Source organism: Notothenia rossii (genome assembly GCF_949606895.1).
Source record: "Notothenia rossii genome assembly, chromosome: 10".
Lineage (NCBI taxonomy): Eukaryota > Metazoa > Chordata > Actinopteri > Perciformes > Nototheniidae > Notothenia > Notothenia rossii.
The window spans coordinates 51,377,770-51,398,957 of NC_136908.1; the positions used below are offsets into that span (position 1 = coordinate 51,377,770).

Below are 21,188 nucleotides of genomic sequence, written 5' to 3' on the forward strand. Positions count from 1 at the left end.
GTTGTCGCTATGAGCAAGATCTTTTATATAACACCAAGCCATTTAGTACATTTTTTGTATAAGGATATTGATTTATGCAGCTTTAACTGATAAGCTTTATTTAGACTTCAATGGTAAAGCTATTCCTTGTTTGTTTAGCTACGCAGGCCCAATCACATTAGCTTTAGTTGTTGTTACCAGTTAAATAACTACCAGCTTGTTTGCAGTTGGGAGTCCACATTGAGCATGTGGCTCCTTTGTTTTCATCAGCAGTAAATCAGGGGGTGCAGCCTCCAACTTTAGTTTCCTGATTTGATGAAAACCTAGTCCCTTCCAGCATGTTCAGCGATCACAAGCAGTTAAACTGTCCCAGAGATATTTTTTTTTTTAAAGTAGGTTTTGATCATCAACAGGCACCACAGAATTTCCGGGCCTTTTTGCCAAAATACTTTGACCCCTGCGAGTTACTACGGAAACATAGCGTATCAAAACAAGCGCCCCATTTCTTGCTTTTGCTCCATGACGCACCTTTATTTCTTCCATATGAACAGTGTATGGCACAGAACAGGGCTTTGATAACAATATCTGCCTTTACTGCATGGACAACAGAGCCACACACAAACTACCACAACCTGTGTTACCCACATGCTTTGAAAAGTAATACACACGCATAGAAAAAGTTGCAATATATACCCTCCCTTCAAGCTTTAGTTTTAGTCGATGATAAAGAAGGTAACGCATTCCAACTGAGCTGGAAAACCCCTCGGACTAATCATGAGCATAGAGAAGGATTATACTTATCAAGAGTGTACATTTGCATGTGTGTCCTCATGTGAACCTGTGTGTGTGCCCGGCCTCACACATTCCCTCCCATCTTGGGTACCAGCCCTCTATCATCCCTCCACGCCATGCTGTTAACACGGGTTTATCTTCTTTTCAAACTCTCTAATTCTTCCCCCCGTCCTCTCCCTTTGATCCACTTTCATTCATTTGCATTCTGCACCGCTGTCCATATCTGTTTCTCTTTGACTCGGACATTTGTTTGGCAGGAGACACCGGACAAGATGCTGTTAACACTGCAAAAAGTGTCTGCTTCTTTGCAATTGTTGCCTTTTTGTTAACGCATTAAGCAGCCTTCCAAATGGGGTGAGATAACTCTGCTTGCTGCCACATTTCTCACAGCTTTTATCGCGAAGATCCACATTTCACATCTTTTTGCAGTGAACATCTTCCTCTTTCTTTACCAAAAGGGAGTGAAAACAAGCCTTTCCCCGGTCAATGAGTTCACTGGGGCGGACGTCTCCTTAGACAGGGCTGCAGGGGGGACTTCAAAAGTCTTGCAACCAAAGAGAAGAGGGAAGGAGGGAGGGAGAGAAACCTGGCACCAAGACGGGACAGAGCGAAGGGTATTAGAGACGGCGAACAAGGGAAGGTCAGCACCCCCCCCCCCCCCCTTCTTCTTCTTCTTCTTCTTCCTCCTACTCCTGCATCAGCAAATGTACAAGCCCATCATCAATACTGTCCGACCACAGTGATAACAGCAGAGTCTGTGATGAGGCGTTTACACGAGGGTTATATTAATGTCAGGACTCAGGGAAAGAGGAGAATTTCACATCTAAGACGAGCTACTGACAGAGGGGCTTATGGGCATCAGTGACCGGCTACGTCCTGATCTGATGCTAACAAGGTCATCCTCTGGTCTGAAAGCAGCTTTGTCTCTATAATCAGAGGAGCATCATCATCATCATATTCCACGTTGTATCAGCAGCTCTTCATGGTGACGCAATCCACCAGCAGGGAGGCAAACAGAGACCCTTTCCCGGGGCCTCGAGCAGAGATCAGTTCGTTCACAGTGACTGGAGCTGAGGTATTGAATTCAGATATGTCATTTAATGCACTGACCGTCTGCATTTTGTGTAAATATGACTAGCCTATAGAAAGCAGGGCTGAAACTACAATATTTGTCATTATCGATTAATGCAAAGTAAGATCTTCCCATCACATGTTTTGTCTAACTAACAGGCCAAATGTATAAGAAACACAGTTTACTATTATTAATTATTCTGTTTATTTACATTCCAAGGTCAGTCCAAAAATCCAAAGATGATGAATTTACTCTCTGAGACGGATGGGTAAACAAATATTTCCCTTTGAAAAGCTTTTAGTAATTTTGGTTTAGAATGATTCATTTATTATCAAAGTTGTTATAGATTTAAGTACGAATTTCATCCTGATTGCCAAACCTTCTATTTTTGATCTGCATTATGTTCTGCAAAGCAACTACATGCCTTTAAACGTACAGTACACTTACACAGTAATTATTTTATTCATATAGTACTGTTTATTGGTTGTGGTGGGGTCCGCCATTCCCTCGCCAGATTTAGATTACTGTTCACCTTCCTGGAGTCGTATTAGAGCTGGTTGAGTTACTGTTCGTGGGATTGGCTTTTATTTTAAACCAGCCATTTATTGTTATTGTTATTTGTTCCAGTTGGCACTTACCAGGATTGATCATCAGAAATTAGTGATTGCTTTTCATTGACTTCTGTGTTTAAACATTTGGCATCATTGTAACCATGGGTGTGGCAAACATTACTATTGTAAATCATTACGAAACAATCCTTTATCTCACAACAACAAAGTAAAATGGTCTCATCTCGTGACCCCTCACATCTATCTTGTGACCCCTGACCCCCCAATCCTCATGTTGTAAACCAGTAGTTAACTTTGGATAGGCGTGTGAGTCGTTTCCGTGTCCTGTGTGGACGCGCTTGTGCTTTGACCCACTTTACCCCAACAACTCTAACTGTTGCGTGTCTCCACACTCGGCCCCTCTGGATCCCACCCTGCTCCTGATGCATTTGCACACTGGCCGAGCATGCTGGGATATGTGCTGATGTCCTGTTTTATGATTGGGTCACAGCACTTATCTCATGTTTAGTGCTTGGATGAGTGTTTATTTGCCGTCCCTGCTGAAAACAGGTCTTGTTAAGCCCCGCTCCGTGCGAAGCTGTTTCCTGTCATTGCTGGGGCTTTTTTTTTAGCTTGGCACAGTGGGAACATGGGGCCCTCACCTTAACATGTGGCTCTCCACAGCAGGGGCCATCAAGTGTTTGTCAGCCCGGGAGCAAAGCATCCGGCTATTCTGTGCCAAGGAGTTGTCTGGAATCTGAAAAATATGAGAAAAATGTCTTATTGGTCACATGTCTTTTGTTTTTCACACTTTTATTTTCAGATCCCTCGGTTCATGAAAGCATCATGTGATCACATCTGATTTGCAGGTAAACCTTCATATTTTGACTTAATTTCAACAGAGAAAACAGATTACTTAATTTCTGACTAGAATTTATAAATATAAGGTATAGAAAATCAGCAAATACTGCATAGAAAACAACGTTTAGACAGGACAATACTTCAGACTAAGCTTTTCTGGCTATATCTGCTTTATATTCTCTATAGGTATTTTTAATTAAATGTTATATCTTTGTAGCCTACTCGTTATAAAAAAAAATATTGAGACAATTTTATTATATTTATTTTGTATTAAAGTTGTTTTTCAAACTGTTTTAATGGCTTGTTATTGCTTTCAACATATCAGACTTTGGATAAAAGGCTGTGCCAAATTACGTACAACAACCAGCACTCTTATGAAAACCTCCAGCTCGCCTTTAACTTCTCCTTTCAGCGCATATAGTGTGTGAGTGTGAGTGTGAGCTGCTGCTGGTGGGGCAGCACCGCTTTTCTATCTACATCTGAACTACTAACCAAGTCTTAGAGAGATCAAAATTCAATCCCGTTCTGAGAAAAAAAGAGAAATGACGTTATTTGAATATGTGCCCAAAATCCTTAATGAATAACTTAGGACGAGTAGGAGGCAAATGCTGCCCCAGCTGTTTCCTGTTGAAAATGTCTGTGTAATGTAGATAAATGTGAGGGATTTTCTCTAAATCCGTCTCCTGTTCGCTAAATCTCACTTCTCCAAAACGAGCCTGCGCAATGGAACAAAGTCGGAATATTGAGATGTGACATTGCCCGCATCTCATCCTCTTTCTCAACGTTTTTAATGACTTCAAACAAGTTCATTTTCGCCGGGCTTTGTCTTGCGGAGACCCGTGGGGATGTCTAGCGCTGTTTCCTTTCAGTGGCATTTATGTGATGTCTTCAAGGTAACTTACCTGCTTTCCTTTGTATATATTCACCTTCACTTGCTCACTATTCGCACACAGCATCCTCAGGTTTAACTGTAAGAATACTTGTTTCAGTTTCAGATCATTTCAATGCTTTTACATGCATGACAGATGTGGATTTATTTCGATATATGTTTAATCATTTTATTCAGTTACAGAGAAATTGTGCTGCATGCGTTTAATTATGTTTTATTCCAACTAGAAATTGTCCCTTGTGCTTTAATTGACTTTGTTTTGCTGTTGGAGATTTTGACAAGAATCGTGCATGAGTTTTACTGCTCGGATGAATGGGTTTTCATCCTCAGAGCTTCTGTGCGCTCTTTTTCTCCAGAAAGTCTTAATGCAGCTCTGCAACTTTCACATAATTACTGCTGAGTCTGCATTATTAAGAGCTTAATATCCAACCTTAGGCTGCGGGGTTAAGACAGAGCAGCTTAACATGAAATACTTAACGGCGTCGGGACCGTGCGGTTTGTGTTTGGATGCAGATGGATAGTGTATGTTTATTCGTGTTATTATATTTGACCCACTCAGCTTCCTCGACCGGGTTTTGCGGGAGAGCCGTTTTCCATCTCCCGGAAGGATCCCTGGCGCTTTTTGCAGCTCTTATTCTGCTTTTAGAATTTTTACGTTTTTAGTCCAGTTCTGTGCGCAATAATGCGCATACAAGGAAAACTGCTGCCTCATTACTTAGATTTGATTAATGATATATTTTAAAAGGTTCTTGATTAATATTTGTATTAGCATATTATGACATATACAGGGGCTGATTGGCGAGATGACAAGATGAAATGTGTCTTTTCAATTTGGACACGCTCTGCTCGTTGCGCACAGGCGCTCCGGAGCATCAGAGCTGCCCAGCCTCTTGTTTGACTCTTTGACTCTGGCACCAAGTGGAAGTTTGGATTTAAGTCATTTTCCTCCACATCTCCAAACCCCTGTAAAGTTACCATCTGTGGCCACGGACACTTTTATTTCTTCTTTTTATTTATTTTTTATCAGAGCAAAGTGGAAGTTATAAAAAAGGCTTCAGTTCACTGGGAAAAACCTTATGTGGGAAAATGTTTAGTGTTTCACCCTCTGATGTGTCATTGAGCAAGGCACCGTGCCACCAACGATAACAGCAGATAGGCTCAGTGGCCAGCAGTGTTATGTGACAGCTTAAAAAATACACGACTTACACTAAATTAAAATGAAATCTGTCTGTGATGATGCTCTGTGTTTAACAGCAGTGGAAATGTTAAAGCTGTCCCTCTCTCCCTGTGCTGCAGAGTGCGATGTGCTGTATCTCCTGTAGCCGCACCCTCTCACTACTGCTGTGCGTCCTCACCCTGACTCCGACGCCAACAGGGGCGGGCCCAGAGACCCTGTGCGGGGCGGAGCTGGTCGACACGCTGCAGTTTGTGTGTGGAGAGAGAGGCTTTTATTTCAGTAAGTGCACCTTTTTATTTATTCATAAAGGTTGGCTGTATCTGTCCCAGAGCTCTCCACCTCCAGCGAGCTCATAAATAAAAAAGCAGCCAGTTTGACATCTTGTCTTGACTTTCCCTTCATTAATGTTCCCTTTCTTCCTTCAATCATTCCTCTTACATCCTTTCTTAAAGTTCGCAGTCATCCCTGCACATACTGTATGTTGTAATGCCTCATTCTCATTGATGGACAGCTAACCATATTTTGAACATGAAAATGTTAATGAACTATGGAATAATCATAACACCTATATTATTGGTGGCAAATCACAGTTTTGCCCACTGTGCTTTAAGTGGAATTTGGCTGACTATGTCAAAAAAAGGGGAGGGGTAGAAACTAAATGTTGCAGGGAAGTTTTTTCTTCTTTCCACCAGAGAAGGGAAAGCAACCCAAAGAAAACCCTCCACCAACAATCCAGGATTTAAATCTCAGATTTTTCCATTAATGGTACAACCAAGCTTAGAGCAGCATAGGATAAATGGAGCTACGGAGGTTAGGTGCAATGTTCCACAGGCTGCCAGTGTTTGTCCGGACATGTATCCCAATCTCTCTGTCAAAGACTAACAGTGATTGTACATTAGCAGTATAGCTGGCTCACACACAACAAGGCTAAGATGTATAATTACATTATTCACATTTCTTTGGCTGACCTCCATCCAATTAACCCAATTTGCATTGAATGTCCTGGAGGAGCGTTGTATCTCCACGAAAGTCATTTTAAAGTTCCCATAATAATTGATTGTCCCGGTGATTTCCGTGCAGCTTTGATATAAAAATCCATTATTAATGGTTTGGTTTGGGCCCAAAGTTATGAAAGATTTTCCACATGTGGTAGACTTTGTCAGCTGCCAATTTCAAAAAGAAAAGAGAAAGAAGAAGATATAAGATTTCTGTGGGAAATCAGCAGCATCTATAGTTTTATATTTCCAGTAATTTATTGCTTTCACCGGAACCTGAACCTGGAGTGGTTTGAGGATACACCTTCTGGAGAACCTGGTGACTGATGGAGGATTAGGGGCCAGGAGGGGGCCAGTCTTTGCCACAGTACAGCAAGGAAATAAATGTAGTATTGGCCCCATGTAACCTATAATAATGCAAATCAAACGCCAGTACAAGTCAAAAACATAAGTACATTTTATTGGAAAGATGATGACAAAGTGGTCCAGCCATCCTAACTTTGTGAGACTGTACTGTATTGTACAGTGGAGCTTGAGCTAAATGCTGATAAGCAAAGCATGATGTTTTGTGGGATATCAGCCATAAACCAAAGTATTTCTTAAATCTAAAATATTGTCTTGATCAGGGTGTTTTTAGGAACATCAAATGGATCACCAAAGTTGATACAGTTCATCATGAAGTGGAAGACATTTTGTTTAAATCCAACCTGTAGACATTTCCATCAGAACCCTAGGTGCTGCCATTATCATCCTCTGGGACCATGAATGTCTGTACAAAGTTTCATCCATCTAGAATTATCATCCACTAGATCTATCTTAAAGCCCACAATGACCTTCATGGCCTTGTGAATCCTTGATAGTCCATTTGGGTAGGAACTCCAACCAATCCAGTGCCTGCATGGGTTGCTCTTGATTCTTGGCTTTTCAGTCCAATTCTTTCATGACCCCTCTGTTCACCTCTGTACTCTGACCGTCTTTGTTGGTATTTCATCCACGAATTTGAGCTGCTCTCCTTTATGCCAACACTTCCTGTTTGGCTCAGGCTTTTTACCCCGTCTAAACCCAATTGGTTAAACTTTGTATTCCTGTTGATGGGGCCTTTGCAAATAATACCTGCTACAGTCATTAGCACCCAATCATGGTACTGACATAGCTTCTTGTTTCAAGACAGCTGAAGATGTGATCCAACAGTGTGCTCTTGAAGCACATGTGATGGTGACAGCTCTGCTTTGCCTCAGTTGGTTGGAGGATCATGGAACCATGATTGTTGGACAATTCCACAAAACCCAAGATTACGTTCAGTGATGTTTTTCCAATGTCAACAATTTAAAAGATGTTTGCTTTCTGCATACTGTTTGGTATGGTGAAGTGTAGGGAAAGATTTTGAAAAAGGTGCTTCACGATTATCCACCACCCCAACGTCCCTGCATGTGCCAACATAAATAGTTCACTACTTTCTGCTTTAGCACTGCATATTGGATTAGATGTACCCTAAATGTTAGTCAAATATAGAGGGAACTCCAAGGTATACAGGCTTGTCACTGCAAAGCCAAGTATATTAAAGTGGTCGATTTGGTTACACAATGTATGTCCAATGTCAACGAATACTACCAGTTAAAAAAGTAGTGCTCCATATATGTAGCTAAATGTAAAACAGAAGTCTGGGATTATGAATGGGTGCCATGTCAGTTTTTGTGTCCAGTCAACATCACTCCCTGACCCCTGATAAAACAGTTGAGTCGACCATTCCAAAAATTCCACGAACATAGTCTGAAGTTTTCCCAGAATCCTCCAATACCGACGTATTATCTTGAGGTTGTGTCACCATGCACCTTGCTGCTGCACCCCCCCCCATGACACTGCCTCGTTCCTCCACCCCTGCATGCAGCTTTTCCAGGACCAGTCAACATCGCTCTCTGCATCAGGCCCTTTGTGCAGTGTTTGCCACATAGTTTGTTGGAGGGCTACCAAGCTGCTGCAAAGCTGTGAGTCTTGTTCATCCAGATGCTGCTGGCAACCCCTGCATGCTGTGAAGTGGTCATGACAGCCTGCTCCATTGCCAGTTTTCTGCCAGTTAAGACTTTTTGGTCTGTGGATTCCCTCTGCTTCAGCATTTCACTTGCATATATGACCATGTTCTCTTGGTGTAAGCTGAGAGACGGTGGAAGACCATGGGGCTGTTTGATCAAAGAGAGGGTTTTATTGGTTTTTATGTGTTGCAAGGCTCTTGTCATTCTCTTCTTCAACTTTGGTCAATCTTTTCTTGCTCAATGGTAAATCCCATGTTAATGATTCAAATCTCAGTTTGAAGGTTTGTAAAATGTTCCAAGAAGTGTCTGCAGCTGTAGCGTAAAGCTGATGAAATGTTTGACGAGGTATGAGAGTGTTCAGAGATTGGATGATGTGAGAATGTGACAACGTGTTGGCTACTGCAGAGTTTGACTACAGCTTTGTACATGTTTCTCACAGGCTATATACGTATAGCAGTACTGTCCGTATTCATCTCATGAGAAAGTGTTGAATGGAGGCCAATGTTACTCATAAATCCTTACGTAGGATAGACTTCTTAAACAGGAACAGACCTTTTTGTGGTGCATAGAATATATTTGTCTTTGCCGCATTACCTTACACTGTGCAGTCACTGAACTGCACAGTGTCCATCTATCAATGCCACATTTTCCTGTGTTGAAAAAGAGGTGAATTTCACGAACACTCCATCCTTTTTCTGAAAAGACGATGAGGTTTGAGCAGCAGGGTGCTGTGCCCTGGAAAATATGCTGCTCCCTGTCTTCCTCTGTTTCTCTCGCTCTATCATATTCTCTCTGTCATTCCTTTTCCTCTCTCTCGGTCGCCACATGCACCAGTGGCTGTTTGAGTAAAAATATCTGGATAATCCATTTGTCATCTATGGGAGCCGGCAGCGTAACTGCTTGGCCAACGGAGGCACACTCCTTTCCCTGAACTCTTCCCCTCCGGTCTGACCGTGTTAAACTTGGCAGCCGTCTGATTGATAATGTGTCCAGAGACAGTGTTGCAACGACAGTGGGCTTTCTGTGCTGAGAGTGCTTTTGCCAATCCACCTTACACATGCAACCAGTAAAATAGCCCACTTGCATTTAGAGACTACAGGTTTCCAACCCTGACAGAAATGCTAAATACTAGTTGGTGGAAATATTTTTTTACGTAATGAAAAAAACTGCGGTCTATGAAACTGAAAAAAACCCACAACCGTAGTCAGTTTTTCCAATTATTTGCCTGACCTAGAAATCCTCAGTTTTCTTTGTAATGCTTTAGCAGGCAGGACCTTGGGGTTATTTCACTCCAATGTTCATTCCATGAATCAGATCTGTTATGGGATTTTTTTGGCTGAAATATGAGGGCTAAGTGGCTCCCAGTCCTAAGTCACTTCATATTTTATCAGTTCATGTGTTCAAGTATTCACATTTATTCTTGAGTGAACATGAGATATATAATCTTTAGGGTTTGTTTACTGTGAAATGATTGATGCTCAAACTCTCTTGAATTACGACCATATGGAATAATCCATCATTTTGGGTCAAGAGCTAATTGTTGGTATACAAAGTTCAGCCAAATATCCTCTCTGGTGAAACCGTTTTAGGTGTGTTGGCTTGTAATGATGACATGTGAGTTGAAGGTGGAAGAGAGAAGGAACATTGCCTTTAGCAGCCATTGATGAGATGTCCTCTTCTGTGTTTGTCCCTGTCAATTGTATTCAAAGCCACTGGAGCTGGTTGGAGGTAGAAAGTGCAAACAAGAATGTCACGTGCATGCACGCACACACTCAAACAAACACACACATAGCTAGGTCTTGTCCCTTAGCAGCAGGGGATTATGTGGATTACAGGATGATCAGGACACCCCCTCCCTCCCTCCCCTCCATAGTTTTACACTGGAACTGAACACACGGCGGAAGGCTGAGATCTGAAGAAAGACCTCCTGTGTCCTCTCCATTATGAGAAAAGGTGTCCTTTGGCCATTAAGACCTGATCTAAAGATCTCAGACCCTTCAGTGAATTACTACTTGGCGGAACAAAGAGGCGTCTCTTGAAAAGAACAGGCAGGCGCCCCCCAGACTTAGATCTGTACATTAGCTGAAGTTGAGACTCGAGGGATTTGAGGACACTCAGGGACCAAACAGTACTTTACCTTTGAAACCCGTCATCAGTTTAATCCCACCACATATTGTAGGATATGTACAAAGAAAACCGGGGACGTATCTAGTTGCATGAGTGCAGAGATCATCAAGGTTCATGGTTGATTTCCTGGACCTTTCTGGCATTATTTCTTCTCAACTTTAGGTGGTCTCATAAATTGTCTTCCATTTACTGCACACTATTGATCCAACACACCTTTATACTAAAACGATAGGATTGGTTGTTCGCCATGACTCTAATTATTGTACATGTGAGCGACAGTGGGCAAATCTATTGTTTTTTTGCTGGAACAAAGTCAGGAGATTTGTACCAGCCCACAAAAAGTTGTTATGCATTTGCATTCAGCAGCCTCGTCTAACTCTGTCTTATAATAAATCCCTTTTGATCTATATTGATAAAACTGTGACCAACACTGATTCCAGTGCTTTGTATAACATTGTAGTGGCCCATTAGTGTGAGGAACACGTCACCCATTCCATAAAGTCTTTGTGGCACTAGTGATAAAGAGGTAGTTTCCAGTACTTTAGCAGCACTTAGTCCCTTCCCCGCTGTAAACTGCTTGACACTTCGCAGGAAGAGCAGTGTACAGGCTCCAAGAATCCACTGGTTTTTATTGACCATGACCAAGCTGTAAAACTCAGATGCTTTCTGTCCCACTCTGGAATGGGGGAATCCAGCCATCTCTCTGCAGTGCCGCTCCTTGGAGGAATGAACACTATGTGTGCTGAGGCTGTCAAACACTGAAGCAAAAGATGTTAGATGGAGCAGTGGAGTGGCATCAGATGAAACACTTAGTCTACGCTACATTTGACAGTGGGTAGTTTTCTGTTAAAAGGCTACTGGCATTCCACTTCAAAGGCATACTCTTTATAGTACTAAGCATTTTGAAGGTGGTTCTGAAAAGCCTGCTCATATGGGTGACAGTTGTAGTCAGCTTGGATTCTCAGTGAATACCATTTCTTAACCAAAACATTTTAAGAACATAAAAAACGCAGAACACACTACTGGAGCATAAGACAGTGCTCATAAAACATCCTAACTCATTTTTAATGGCAGATCCATCAGAGAAAATGCAATGTCATCCAGCATTTTCTCTTACTCAACGTTTGCCAAAGTACATTATAACATCATCTGCATGGATCATTAAAACACATGCATTCGTGTAAAAACAGAGGATTACATTTTTGTCCCCATGTTGACTCTTCACATTGTTAAAATAAAAGCCACTGTCAGAAGTGTTTTGGCTTCCGACAAGCTGTCAAACTCAAACATGTTTCGTATTTAGCAATGCACTTCTATAACACTATTGGACTCTTCATTCCATGTCTCAAGCTTCAAGTTACAGACAACAGTTACTTCTGGTGGTGCTTCGTATTTTTTGTAGAGAAATAGTGCAGAACAGAACTGTACTGTATATTACATAATGCTGCATATGGTTTGAAAGGGTACAGAACGTTTTCCATTTCTCCCCTACAACATAGTAAATCATACATGTAAGAGGACAGAAATCCACTAACTGCACTCTGCATCGTCATGATGGCTTAAATGCTGACACACGCTTTCTAATCTGATGCGAAACCCTCCCTCATCACCGTGCGTGCGTCCCTCATCTAGAGTCCATTTCAAACAGCAGGGGTCGCGAGGCGGGAAGCACTGGCAGAAAAGGTTGCTTGCCCTTATTTGTTTTAAAACAGTCACAACCGCAGCCCTCTTTTATGAGGGATTACAGCTGCTATCCATGCTATTGAAGCATTTAAAACCTTGCAAAGCTTTTAGACCTCATTATTATATGCATGATTTTCCCAAACCTGCCCCAGCTGATTATCCTACATGTTACAACCGGTGCCAGCTGATTTGTCTCTCCCTTCCAGCTGTTTGTGCAGCAGGGTTACAAGCTATTTCCAGAATAATAGCGGATGTTAATTTGTAAGGCTTTATTGGGAGGAATTGCCAAAACAGGCCAGGCAACAAGGCATGGCCCCTCTTTTGGCTTTCAGCAGACATTATATAATCGTTAGCCAGGGCTCAACTTCATGTTTCTCTCTTTCTAAATCAGGTGTTAATATATAACATGCAAAGGAAAACTGCAGGGAAAAGGAAAGAATGACAGTGGAATACCTGGCATAGTCAAAAGCTGAATAAGATTTTTGTCATCTCCATATTTCATTTAATACATCCCTTTTGGCAGTTTGAGATCTGTGTGATTCTGTTTCTTCCTGTTCCCTAAATAATGCAGGTGCACAATGTATTTTTAGCATCATTCTACCTGGTGTGCAACATGAAAGCCTCCCTATTGTCCCCCTTTCCTTCCCTCTCATTCACACCTCCATTACCTTCCACTCTGCTTTGTGTCTGGGGGTCCGAGGAGAAAGATGCTTCTGTTTCTGAATGAAAGCTTCTCTCTGTCCAGAACAACATTGTTAGGACAAGGCAGACAGAGAGCAGCAGTTAATGCACTTTGTCAGCACTGGCAGGCTTCTGAGCCAAGAGCTATTAACTCTGAGAGGGAAAGGCATTTCCTCCTTGTAAATGCCATATTAAATTATTATTATTTTATTTGGTAACAGAGAAAAGCCCATCAGGGCTATATTGCTCAAGGTGAGTAGGGAATTTTTAATGGAGAGTCTGCGTTTTTCCAAAGGCCACCAACAGAGGGTGGGTCTTGGGGGGTAAGGGAGTTGAAAGAGGAAGTGAATATTTGCGTCATGGTAACTTGACGTGTCCACTCAGTCAACTAGAGTATCACACCTTTAAATAAGGTTTTATACATTCTTTAAGTGATAATATACATAAAATATTTCCACCTAATCTCTTACTAAACTTGTACACACGCTGCATCATGCCACCATCTTTGCACCCATTTTCTAGCAGAGAGGCTCCAGGGGGCTAGGGCTTCTGCCAAACAAAAATGTGAATGAACAGTGCGGCAGAGCCAATGGGGGTGAGGGCTCTAAGACTGCCTGGCTGTTGCTGCAGGTTGATCAGACCCAGAGGGCCTGTGGTTTGGCCCCGCTGGACGAGCCTCTGTGTAAAAGATACCTGGGCCAAAATGGCTGAGCGTGATTTTCTCAACGTTTGGGTGACTGCGGCCCATTTTTTACAGGGAAGCAGCTGCCAAAAAAGTGTCCATAGTGTGCAATGTGATACACTGTAACTATACGCGGAAGAAATCCATATCATTAAGGCTGTTCATACATCAGAGGAATCAGACCCTGACCTGGCCATTATCACTGCTTTATTACAAGTATAGGGTTTGGCCACTAGCCACAATTAGTTTGATTAAATCTGATAACCCTGATAAAGTAATGTAGAAGTAAAGAAAATGATCTTAAGTTGATCTCTAAAACCCCTTAGTAACTGTTGCTATGTTTGTTAAACTTTCTGTCATAATGAGATTTACCACCGAAATGTCTTAGTACATTTATGGCACATTTCCACTACAGGGCCTCGCTCGGCCTCGCTCTGTATGGCTAGGCCTCGTTAGGCCTTGTTAGGACTGGCTCACTTTATGCTGCGTTTCCATTACAATTTAGTAGCTGGGGCAGTAACTATAGTAACGCAGTGTAGGCGGAGCCGTGATGTCATCTTCAATGAGAACCACAGAAAAACAACATCAGCCGTTAGCTGTTAGCACTCAAGCTCACAGCTCCTCATATCTGTTCAGAAACTAGACAAAAGTTAAACAAGTACAATTTGTACTTTTTTAACTTTGACATGACACAGACAGTCTGTGGTTTGTACTGTACAAACCACAGACTGTCTGTGTCATGGTGAATACAGTCGCTGGTTTATTTATGTCTGTTTGGGCCGTTGTTGTGAGTGTGGAGGGTCGGAGTATATATACTGCATTAGCATAGCCGATCTCCATTCAGAAAACACGCATTTTAAAAGGTTGTTTGCCTACCGTCTGTCTGCAGACTTGTCAAAGCATTAATTCATGGTTTTTACTAACCGGTATCAGTATGTTGTTACTTCAGCATCCTTTTGAAACGTGTATTACAATTAAATCACGGTCAAATATGTTCATTTTGCTGTAGTTGCAGCCCCCTTGCCAGCGATTCTCTCACTAGTTTAGCATACTCAGCCCGACTCAGCCTGGTTGTTGGCCCGGAAAGAACCTCGATTTTATGGGGCCAGAAAAACTGTGAAATAGTACCCGCTAGCCGGAACTACGCCAAGTGGAAACACAACCAAAAACGGGCCGGGCACGCTTAAAGTTGACCTATCATGCTATATTTGAATAATATAGTGTAGGACCGTACCTATATAAGGCATATTTATACTTTTTATTTTTCACAATACCAAACAGATCATGCATTTTAGCCATTCCTCATTTCACTCAATTTAATACTGTCTTTTCATGGGCTGATTCTGTGAGAACAGCACCATCTACAGGCCTGGCATATGTACTACAGCGTCTCCAGCGCTTTCGAACGGCAATGTCCGTGGCTGTCTCCTCCTGATCGGTGGAGTTGGCCCAATAGCCGTAGCGCCACTTCTGTGACGTCATAGAAGTGTTCAAATCTGGATCACTCTGTATCAGATCCATTGCAGCCCCTTTTTAAGAGATTTGGGTATGGAGGAAAATAGAGAGGGTTGTCTTTTCTGACACTTGGTAAGTTCCCTGGAACACCGGGGACACATTCATGTATAAAAGACGTACAAACGTGCATTTAGCATGATAGATGATGAGAGCTCCGCGCTGTAGTAAATGCGCCATTAGAACAAAGAGTTCTGGACTTCAGAAAAAGCAGGACTTCAGACAAACAGGTTTTCAGTCCGATCAATCATTCATCCTCACATTGGGGTTTTGTAATAATACCATCAGAAAAATGGGCAGTTTCCATAATTGCCAGCTTTGTATTTGCCCAAATGTAACTTACTTTGACTCTTTCTGCTGTTCCTCTCAAACAGGTAAACCAACAGGCTATGGCCCTAATGCACGGCGGTCACGTGGCATTGTGGACGAGTGCTGCTTCCAAAGCTGTGAGCTGCGGCGCCTGGAGATGTACTGTGCACCTGTCAAGCCTAACAAGGCTGCCCGCTCTGTGCGGGCCCAGCGCCACACAGACCTGCCCAGAGCACCTAAGGTTAGTACCGCAGGGCACAAAGTGGACAAGGGCACAGAGCGTAGGACAGCACAGCAGCCAGACAAGACAAAAAACAAGAAGGTGAGCACAGCATCAAACAGATATACTCTGAAAAAATGTACTCTTCAGGAAATGTGTAAGAAAAAGCTAATATGAATGTTTTGTTAGCTTCTATCGGAGCATGCATACTTGATATCCATTTGTTTTCTTTCTAAGGGTTAGATGAAGATTGATACCACTCTTTTATCCAATTGAATAGATAACCTAACCCAAAGCTTACAAATTGATAGTAGGTAAAAACGCCTGGCACTTTCTGATATTGCCTACTAAGGCTAGCTGTTTCCAGTCGTTATGCTAGGCTAAGCTAACTAGCTGAAGGCTGAGTGTTTATTCAGCTTTAAATTGGAGTGGTCTCAAACTTCTTATCTAATTCAGTTACTTTAAATGGTCAGTAAGTAAGTTCAAGTTTGCTACTAACTTGCTGTAGGCCTATAAGTCAAATTAATACATCTAATCTAAATATCTTCCTTTTCTTTCCACAGAGACCTTTACCTGGACATAGTCATTCTTCCTTCAAGGTATGCAAGTTGTTGGCTACCTTTTTTGTACATGTTATTTTTTAGATCTCCGTTTTGAAATCTTTGTCTCATCTGGCCCGAGAAAGACAACGTGAGATCTAAATGCAGACTCTGTTTCATCCTCGAGTTGCAAACCTGCAGGAGAGTGTGATCCTTTTAAGATTCCACTGTGCTTTTTACCCTTCCCTCAAAAAAGAAAACCATTAGCAAGAGACAGAACTAAGTGGTTTTTGTGGTAGACCCAGTAGCACTCCTGCTCCCAAGGCAGAATTTCCACTCTGCTACTGTACATTATGTGCGGAAATTCTGGCGTCTCACCATAAACAGACTGACACATGCGTGGTCCAGATATGAAGCCTGTCACCTTCAGTGCATATCTGTGTGAAGTGACTTTCAAAGCACTCATGTCTTTGTTCATCTTTTCATTACCCTCACATTTGTATAGTTTGTTTTATATTTTCCCATTTAAATATTGGAACTAGCAGTTATTCTCATGGCCCATTATTCCGATGGGCAATTATTCCAATGCCCAATAATCTGAAGAATGTCTCATTGGAATGACATTTTATCCTACAGCTTGTTATCCTGATAGCAAACTCTTATTGCTTCGCAGGCCAATTATTAAAAAGTTCCTGACTTAAGGAAAGTACTTACCTCTGTGACCAAGTTTTGTTTTCACCATCCAAAGATTGTAGATACAGAAACTCCTACATCTGTCCCAAAGCCTGCTTATTTGATCCTGTCTCTACGGTGTCTCTGTTCAATGTCTAAAATGTGTTTATCTTTCATTGCAGGAAGTGCATCAGAAAAACTCAAGTCGAGGCAACACGGGGGGTAGAAATTACAGAATGTAGGGAAGAAGCGAATGGACAAATGCCCAGCTGCTTGGGAAGAGAGAAGGGAGTGGCCTTACCTGGTACCCCTGTGGAATGGTTCACTGAAAAACAAAAATGATGCTAACAAAGGTCCGGAAAGCTCTTCAAAATGATTAAAACCTGAAAGCTAAGCTGTGTTTAAGGGTTTGATGAGGAATCTTGTGATTATTTTATACACTGCACCAATCCATATCGGGAGGAATTCTTTGTTAATGCAATGTAAAAGATTAGTTTAGCTGCTGAGGCACAAACAAGAGCTTATTATGCCTCCTGCAGCATCCCCTGGCTTCAGAAAAGGTTTGAATGGATCTTAGCATCAGCCAATCAGAGAGCAGCAGGCTGTGCTTCTGAATGAGTTGTCCATCCTGTCCCCTGAACTTAACGGAGGTAAATTAATTCAGTCTGAGAGAGTGGATTCATTCACTCCTTTGGTTTCACAGGATACTTTTTCACCGGTCATAACAGTTACTACCCCAGTTAACATCTGGTTATCTTATGTCAGAGTTTTTATGCAGCATGATGATTAGTACAATCAAGGTTTGCTTTAAAGGACAAAGACCAGGTGGTTTACTTTTAACATTTAAACATTGTTGTAGTAATATTTGGGTCAAATTAAAATCCCTAATTCTTATAGTCTAGCACAGTGTTTCTGTCAAGGTTAAAGGTCCCTCGAAATCTTCAGGAAGTGTTAAAAACCTGAAGATTGAGTGTAAAATCCCAAAACTTCTATAACTACAAACAAGCCCAATTGGAGAGGAATTTAAGGAAGATTAACCTGAAGATAAATTGATATTTAGTGTATTGGCTATTCATTAAATGGTGCTTGTGTGGTTTTAGAAAGGGGTAGTTCAGTGGACTCAAAGTGCATTGGACATACGTCAGTGGAATAAGTGGAATTCCGATAATCAGGCAAAAATGTTTGTTGTGGCCAAATCACATTTTTTGTCAACAATCCAGTCCCTGAGTGGAGGCCTGTGCTCAAGGTTAAGCGCAATTCATGAAAGTTTAGTCACGGCAAGTCAACAAGCTTTCAAAAAAAGAGTAGAACATTGTTCTGGAACAATATTTTCCCAAATCTGTCAACACCTGAGTTTGAAGCAAAAGAAGGTGAGGTTCTTCCAATAGGGGCAAAGATGGGAGGTTTAAAGATAGATATCAATCTTGGGCTGATATATTATGTTAGTTTCTACTTCAGTTGTCGCTTGGACTGCTTTACCTGCCATTACGGCTTGACAACAACAAAACTCCACAGCATCTGTTGCAAAGTCCACCTGAAAAATCAATTTTGTTAATATTGCAAATCAAAATAAGAAGTCTTCCTGGAGATATGAGATACAGCACGCATTTAACAAACCCACAGACAAAGCACACACAGTGTAAATGAGAGTTGTGTAACTGTGAGCAAGAGTCAAACACACACACACACAGACGTTTCATGATAAGCCATTTCTAAGAAGTCCTTGCATGAGGACTGACTGCCCCGGCTGTTTGCTCAAGCCTCCATGCAGGTTTAAAGTCATTTTATTGAACAAACCGCCCAAGACATCTCATCTCTGCCTCCTCTGCCTGTGTATAATCAAACAGTACTCCCATTTATGTTATACCTATGCATCACTATCATTCATTGTACATGATAGTTTCATATAATAAAACTGTATTAAGAATCCTATCCACTGTATAATGGTGCTATTTTGTAGTTTGTTACTTGCAAGAGATGGCTAAGTCGGACAGATGGCAGGGCTTACATTGGAGGTCTTCCCTTTTGCACAGCCTTGTGGCCACCATTTTAATAGTGTTTTATTTTGTAAGCTGTTTAAGTAAGGTAGTAGTGTAAGCGAGTAAATGTATCTGTGTGAAATATGTGAATGCATGGAGATAAAAAAATACAAGAAAATACAATGTTGTGGTCCCAAGAAGGCAAAATGCTATTTTTTCTACTGTTTTTGAATTATTTTCTCAATATACATCCCTTATGCCAAATAACTTGACAAAAGTACTGTGAACTGTGATTCTTCCAATTGTATCGAGATTGATAAAAGTCATGGTGTGCTTTTGTCTGTCCTAAGATGTGTGTTTACATGCACCTCACTGGAAGAAAAAGAATTGATTATTAAAAACACTTATCGCGAGACTACACTACTTTTGCTGAACAGCGGCCACTGTGGCTACAAGTTGTAATTATGATATAAGTGCAAATTAAACTTGCCTTAAACTTGTTTCCCAAGATCTTCATGAGTCCGACACCAATATGTTATCTGTGTCACGCTAACCTGTAGTGTAACAAGAGCACAGTTAGAGAAGAGCTATAATGTCAGCCAATTTACTTATTAATATTGCACAGCGTCTAGCTTTAAAAAAAATATTGGGACAATTGGTCAAATTAGAACATTAGAAGCAATTTCAGATTCCTCTGTTTAACACAATATTTCAGCCAGCAGCCGGTTAGCTTAGCTAAACACACAGATTGGTAACAGGAGGATCATCTCGTTTTGCTTTGTAGAAATGTCAACAAAATACGCCACATGGTGTCGTTTTTACACCTCAGTTGTTTTACTTACAGATTTAAAGGTAGGGTAGGTAAGAATGAAGAAACCAGCTCGAGTGCGCTAGAATTTTCCTTACAGAGCCCCTCCTCCAACACACGAACGCGCACATGACCAATGAGGGCACGAGATAAGTTTGTGCACAGATGGAAGGCTGAGATTGGTCGTGCTTTTTACAGTAGGCTACTACGGCTTCCACAGATGACATTTTTGTATGGATTTTTTGTCAAAGCACTTAAGATATTCATTGCTATTGGGATGTTAAGAGCATTCCATGGAATAGCACAAAAAGTGTATCTCGAGCCGGTTTCTCAAATGTACCTACCCCATCTTTAACGAACAAATTTGTATATTAGTATGTACGTTGTAGGGGTACTGTTTGGCAAGCTAGCCACGAGAGCTTTCCCGCTTGTTTCTTTCTTTATGCCAAACAAAGCTAATTGGCTTCTGGATGTAGCTTGATATTGTGGGCTGAGTCCTAAAACACGGAAATGATTAAGCATTTTTGACTAAACATTTTACCATATCAGCTAAAAGACTAATATTTTCAACGATCAATATTGAATACTGTTTTTATCTGTCAACATAGGAATTTGCTAGTTTACTTTTGTTCTTTAATTATTTACAAATTACATAATCGACATGGCAGCTGAAATGTTAACAAAGTAGCTTTTAGAGCCATTCTGGTTCTCGAAGATTTTCAGATATAAAGTACAAACCAAATACTTTGAATAGAACAAAGCCTCAGTCAGCATTAATATGCCATGAATCAAATCATTCAATATCAATTGAGGTACGAAGTGCACTGCAGCTACAAAACGCCCTCCAAAAACTTGTCTCTGGTACCTGAAATATAGCTTATAATGTCATAAATAGCAACGTTAGCCAGACAAAAGTCCTTCTGTGTGTCTGATATATTTAAAGAAAGCTACAGCAACCAACTTCAAATGATTTTACTATGATTCCACCATTTTAGTTTGTGACCTGTGTGAAATAATGATCAATAAAGTTTAAAAAGTGGTGCTGAAACATTCACAACTCTTTGAGGTGTTAAATGAGAAAACATAATTTACATCACTGTCCAAGAAAACTGTTTGATTAGAGCGCTGCTATTTTTGGTGCTCTATTGCCTTCTGTAGAAAAAAAATACTGACACATTGTTCACCATTCCTGCTGAATAAACCACTTGTCAACATCACATAAATGCCTGGAGAGTCTTTTTTAATGCAGCATGTACATACACTACATATTTTCTGATTTAAAAGGACGAAATTACTGACATTTCACATTGAAATAAGTATTCGGGTCCTTTGCTATGACATAGGTGCCTCACATTTAGCTTGACTATCTTTGAGCTGTTTCTTCACCTTGATTGGAGTCCACCTGTCCTGAGTTCAACTGATTAGAGATCAGGCACACACCTGATTTTATAAAGGCCTCACATCTGACACGCCGGCCTAAAGACAGGATTGTGTCGAGGCACAGATATACAGAAAAGGCTACAAAAAATGCCTGCTGAAATTATTTAAGAGCACAGTGGCATACTATAGAGTTGTCTATCAGGCAATACTCAACATTAGGGGGAAAAGTGCCTTGTTAAGGCCAAGAAATTAA

The 21,188-nt window shown here is 41.2% G+C and overlaps 1 protein-coding gene across 4 annotated transcripts; it reads left to right on the forward strand.

The window, feature by feature from the left end:
- The first annotated feature begins 1,536 nt into the window (after positions 1-1,536).
- igf1 (insulin-like growth factor 1) lies at positions 1,537-19,257 on the forward strand. 4 transcript variants are annotated; one of them, XM_079653388.1, is made up of 6 exons: positions 1,537-1,846; positions 3,215-3,260; positions 5,438-5,597; positions 15,403-15,659; positions 16,121-16,156; positions 16,951-19,257. In XM_079653388.1, the coding sequence occupies exons 3-6, from the start codon at positions 5,444-5,446 to the stop codon at positions 17,008-17,010; spliced, it is 507 nt and encodes a 168-aa protein (XP_079509514.1). In that variant the 5' UTR covers positions 1,537-1,846; positions 3,215-3,260; positions 5,438-5,443; the 3' UTR covers positions 17,011-19,257. The 4 variants fall into 4 exon arrangements, with proteins under 4 accessions (XP_079509514.1, XP_079509515.1, XP_079509516.1 ...); XM_079653389.1 differs by lacking the exon at positions 1,537-1,846 and having other exon boundaries at positions 3,062-3,260; XM_079653390.1 differs by lacking the exons at positions 1,537-1,846; positions 3,215-3,260 and adding an exon at positions 3,788-4,145 and having other exon boundaries at positions 15,403-15,578.
- Positions 19,258-21,188: the final 1,931 nt, after the last annotated feature.

Coding starts and splice junctions, on each gene's coding strand:
- igf1 (XM_079653387.1), top strand. CDS start 4,098: ATGTCTAGCGCTGTTTCCTTTCAGTGGCATTTATGTGATGTCTTCAAG. Junction 4,146..5,437: donor ATTTATGTGATGTCTTCAAG/GTAACTTACCTG, acceptor CCTGTGCTGCAG/AGTGCGATGTGCTGTATCTC. Junction 16,157..16,950: donor ATAGTCATTCTTCCTTCAAG/GTATGCAAGTTG, acceptor CTTTCATTGCAG/GAAGTGCATCAGAAAAACTC.